The sequence below is a fragment of the Gavia stellata genome, chromosome 7 (genome assembly GCF_030936135.1).
Source record: "Gavia stellata isolate bGavSte3 chromosome 7, bGavSte3.hap2, whole genome shotgun sequence".
NCBI classification, from domain to species: domain Eukaryota; kingdom Metazoa; phylum Chordata; class Aves; order Gaviiformes; family Gaviidae; genus Gavia; species Gavia stellata.
Window position 1 is genome coordinate 18,470,774 of NC_082600.1, and position 5,260 is coordinate 18,476,033.

Sequence of the window (5,260 nt, forward strand, 5' to 3'; positions counted from 1 at the left end):
AACATAGTCCAGCCAGAGGTATCTCCTTGTTACACAAAGGCAGAGAAATGACAAAAGGATTCAGTTTCATCTAGCCAGCCCCAAAACTTCAGACTACAGACAAGTGATTAGGGCACAGAGCATAAAAGGACAACAAAAAAGATCAACCATACACACTGAGGGAAGGACAAGAGACTAAGCTACAGCAGCTGACTGCCAGCACTGCTATCTAGCAACATATGCAAAAAAAAAAAAAAAAAAAGCCACTGATACGTATCTGCATTCACAGACTTCTGTTTATAAATATTGAAAAGTTTTTATTTTATAGATAAATAGGATGGTGATTTTTAAAGTTAGGAAACAACGCAACTTAAAAGCTCTGACTCCCAAAGATACAAGTCAGAGTTTATACTTTATTCTTACTCCAGCATATTAAGATGGCAGCTTCTGCCTTTCCATATTGCACTTAGAACTTAAAACCTTCTTGCAAAGGCTACATTGTTTTCAGGTCCTAGCACCGATGCTGGCATTTGAAACCAGTGTCTCAAAATATCTCCAAATGCAAACAGAAAGTTTAAGGTGTTGTAACTACCATGCTTAAACACAGCAACACTGAAAATAGTGTTCTTTCCAAAGCATAAGAAAGCTGATATTCTTCAGGATTCCCTTAAAGTAGTCAGAAATGGATTAGCATTTGTGATTATTAGGTACTGACAATCACATACAATTGAAATTATAATCAAGGAGTTTAGTTCATAATTGTTTTGGGCCTACTGCTTTTGAAGAGCATATTTTGCACTGTTTGCACATTCGGAAGGTTACTTCCATCATGGCTGGCTCAAAAATTTAGTTATTCTAAGACGAAACAAAAAAGGACAAGAAGAAAGAACGTATTTGGTATTACTCAAAATAGACAATCCAGTAGTTAGAATTAAATGCTATGCCAAAATAGCACTGAAAAATAGAGGTTGAAACTACAGTAAGAAATCTCAGTGGAATTTCAGTATGACTGAAGAAATTTGCATTCATCGCAAGAATTAGAAGAAGGTATCTTGCTTCTTCGAATTTCTTGAACATGGTTATCTGTCTTACAATCTGCTTGTAGCATCCCCCCAACCATTTAACTTTCCCAAATTCAAAGTTTTGCCTAATACATCAGTGCTCCCAGAACACAGTTTTGCATCCATATCCAGAATGAAATTAGAATGATAGTAGATTCCAAACACTTGTGATTTTATCAAAGGAGATTTCTACAGATAGGAGAAGGAAACACAAATGAAGTTTTGTGCAGACTATAGGCCAATGCCAGCACAAGCTGCTTTTGACATCATAGGAAAGAGTTTACAGCACCAGCCTCCAGGCCTATGCCACTCCTCACTGCCTACCTACTACAACACGGTACTGTTGTGGTCACTGAAAAAAAAAGTATGCTACCACAGAAAAAAGTACCTTTTTCTCTTTAAATGTTCGCACGAACTTTATTCTTTGCTTCCTGTATTTATAGCTAAGCTTATTTTTAAAAAATTCATTGAAAACCAGCACTGATGTAGATACGAATTACTTACTTAAAAAAAGAAGAAAGAAAAGAAAAAGCAAAAAATTGCGTTAAGTGCAGCTTTTATAATCATGTTCTGATTTTTTTTTCCTTTTACATTTACCACAAAAGAAGTATCTTTTCATTGATTTTACTCCAAGGGAAAACACAGGAAATCACTTTTTTGCACAGAGGAGTAAAGTCATAGACCAGAAACTTATTTCCCCACAGGATGTCTCAGATGGAGTGTTGCAATTTTGCATCATTAAGGCAAAATGAGAAATACTTCCATCAAGTGTCACACAGGGCTCTCCCACTCTGGCCATTTTCATAGACCCATATTTAAAAACCTTTGAAGTTACTTTTTTTTTTTTTTTAAATAGAAAACAGTCACTCTCATCATTGCTTAACAGTTTGAAAGAAAAGGCTTTTTCCAGCCTTCACACAGAACTTCAGTCTTGTGATTAGATCAGGCATATGCAATTGCTTCAAAACAGCTAAGGAAACTAGAAACTGAGCTATGTGTCAATGAGTTGTAATCTACTGATCTGATTAGAGGCCTTCACGAATGTTTGATGACGATTGCAAATAACAGCCAGGCAGATAGGAATGATGCAATACCCAACAGTTTTGGGGTCAGCTCTTGTACAGGAATAAAGGAACAAAAACATCTGTAAATATGGTATTAAAAATATTATAGTCCACAGCCAAAAAGGCAAGGATAGCAGTCGTACTTTTAAGGAGTGCATCCATGTGGTTCCTTCCTGTGGCTCCTTGGGGTGTTGCTGAATGTGCTCCAGTGCTAGTTTGTTGTAAGTGTCATTGATTTCAAAGACGTAATAAAAAGCTGCAGCACTTGCTAACAAGTACAACCCCACACCAATCCATCCCATCCTCTGGCGGAAGTTCATCATTCTCCATGCTCTGCACCTGGAACAAAAGGCGACATATACATTCAGTACAGCTTGGAGAAAGAGGACATACAGACAAAGCTTGGTTTTTATAAGTTAACTTTTAATAATTTTTCATGACATGTTAGCAAAAACAGCGCACACATCCATTTCTGAAGACCTGACTTCTCTCTACCCTAGAGAAAAATCATGCTACTATGTCAGCAACAGGCTAATGGTAATTACATACAATGCTCCATCAATAGCTCTGGCTAGTTTAGGGCCTGCTAGCTATCAAGTTATATCAGTCTAAGGTCAACTACTGAGTGAACAAAACAGATGTCTTGAATTGGGTAAGTTAACCCATCTGCCCTCAGTGTCTCTAGCCACAGGGTGGGGATAATGCAAGACTTCCTGTAAGTATAGGAAGCTTGTAAAGTTCTTTGATGTCTGCAAGACAAACATGCTGCTAGCCAGCCAGTAACAGGAGCTCATCACTGCTTGTTTGCATTGTAGCAGCATCTGGTTTCATTAAGCTTTAGCTGAGAGACCACCTAGGAACCATATAAAAGGATGTTTTCAGTTTGCACATGGGAAGATATGTACTACAGGTATGTATTTGTACCCATTTGCACACATGAAGGTACATACCACAGGCATATTACTTGCACCTAACTGTATTTCTGCTCTGCCTATGTGAACAGTTGCAGTAAGCCTTCTGGAGGGAAGGAGTTGAACATTTGTAGTAGTAACTGATTTGGTGCTGAACGAACCAGACACCAGTCAAATGGCACTTTTCAGAAGAAGCACGAATTACTGAAGCACCAGACACCACCGGGTTCGATTTTAGCTGCTTGAAGATCTCCAGCTGGCTGTGTGGGTCTAGGTGACTTGAAACACTCTTTAAACCAGTCACAAACACTCTAGCTGCAGTAACTCCATTCATACCAAGAAGGCATTGCCACCTTCGCTCAAAATAGCCCCTGGGCAGGGCAGGGAGAACCACCCCTTCACTGAAGATGGCTAGAGTTCTCCTAACAAATATACTTTTTCAGACTGTTGGGGTTTTACCCTTCCTATCTTTTTTTAAGAGAGGGGTAAAATCAATTTATGCAGTACTGTTTTAAGAAAATATTTCAGGCTTTAAAAAAAACTAGGCAGAAATGCTTGTTTAAGTGTGATCTATGCACACAGATAACTATTAATGGAGGGATGTGAGAGTTTACCATAACTGATAAAAAAATCATTTCACCTTTCTAAATCCCCTTTCCCAAGGCCAGACTAATCCGTCTGGATAGCAATCTTGAAAGACTTCCTGATTTTCTGTATCTGAAAGATATCCTCATTCCTGACCAGAGAGAATCTGATCAGGGTAGCCCTAGAGGAGTTGTTTCTGGCCCTCACACTGCTGCATTTTTGGTGGCTAAAAGAGTCAAACACACACTGACAGTAAATAGCTGAGAATACCATTACTTATGTCTGTGACAACTATTTGTTGTTTAGCTTATCCTTCTATATAACTTAACAGTATGTTTCCCTTTAATACACCAAGTTAACACTTTTAGTAGGACAACTGCAAATTTTGTGTAAGAAGCTGTTAATCCACTGGGTAAACACTTAAATTCCAAAGTCCATGTTTACCCAACAGCTAAGTCACTGTCCATTTTTTCCTGTAGTTAGGCATTTTAGAGATGGCTAACAAGTAGATGCCTTCAGAGAACATAAATCTTCAAAAAGAGTGCACATATTGAAAGCACAAACACTATTAAAATTGCAGTAGATTTAAGAACGTAAACATTTGTTGTTTTTTGTCCTGCCCTTGCTAGGCAGCAGTAGCCAGAAGAGGAGCCTTAGCTCTGGGTTACACCGAAAGAGGCAGAGATAACGCTTAGGGTTTTCTCATTCTTATTTTCCGTTTCGAGACACTATTTTCACTTGCAGCCTTCGGAGGTACCCGCGATGGTTATCAGAGTCGTGCACCCCCATTCCGCGGGTGCTCCGCGGCTCTCCTCCCGCAACAGGCCGCGCAAACCGGCCGCTGGCGAGGCCCGCAGCGCTCAGCCCCCTCGCGAGCGCTGGATCCGCGCTCCGGGCGAGAAGCGCTCCGCCGCAACGGCTCCTTCACCGACGCCGGCAGCCCCTTACCTTCCTCCAGCGGAGAAGGAGGGAGCGGGAGGGCGGCGGCAGGCGGCCCGCTCCCCTCAGCCCGCGCCGCCGCGCCGGGAGGCGGAGGGGCCCGCCGGCTCGCCGCGCCACTGCCGGCCCACTGCCATCGCCGCCCGGGCACCGCTCCGGAACCGCGGCACTTCCGGCATGGGGAGAACCACTTCCGGTGCGCGCCCGTCTGCATCCGAGGCGAGGCGGGGCGGGGCGGGGCGGGGCGAGGCGGGGCGGGAGCGAGCCGGCCCTGCTCGGGCGGGCCGGGTTGGCCGGCGGCCATCTTGGCTGGGGCCCGCGCCTCTGTTTGGCGTCGTTAGCCTGGCCCAAAATGGTGGGTGACATTGATGGTGACGGCCCTGTGTGGCTGCTCATCTCCCTTAGTCACTCTTCGGTTACTGCCGGCGCGTCTGTGGCTGCCGGCCCCCAGCCGCTGTCGTTTCAGCGCTAGTGCTGCTCCATGCGGTGGTGGAGGAGAGGCCGGCTTCGGGCAGCCCAGCCACAGCACAGAGCGCCGGCCTCCAGCGTGCCTTGGTGGACAGGCCCGTGACCCGGTGGCCTGGCGCAACGCTCACCTTCTCCCACGCTGCCAGTTCTATTCAAGTGCGTTTATTCTAATTGTACAGGCCTCGAGGAGAGGAGAAAGTTGCACAGTTGCATTTTGGCAGTTGGCTGCATTAGCCAGGTGCGATTGCGTTGA

At 44.0% G+C, this 5,260-nt stretch overlaps 1 protein-coding gene across 1 annotated transcript; it reads right to left on the reverse strand.

Annotated features, from left to right (window-relative positions):
* Positions 1 to 372: 372 nt before the first annotated feature.
* LYSET (lysosomal enzyme trafficking factor) lies at positions 373 to 4,580 on the reverse strand. Its single transcript, XM_059819767.1, has 2 exons — positions 4,549 to 4,580; positions 373 to 2,443 (listed from the first exon to the last, which is right to left on the reverse strand). Exon 2 carries the CDS (start codon positions 2,425 to 2,427, stop codon positions 2,032 to 2,034), a length of 396 nt encoding a protein of 131 aa, XP_059675750.1. The 5' UTR covers positions 2,428 to 2,443; positions 4,549 to 4,580; the 3' UTR covers positions 373 to 2,031.
* Between the last annotated feature and the right edge of the window lie 680 nt (positions 4,581 to 5,260).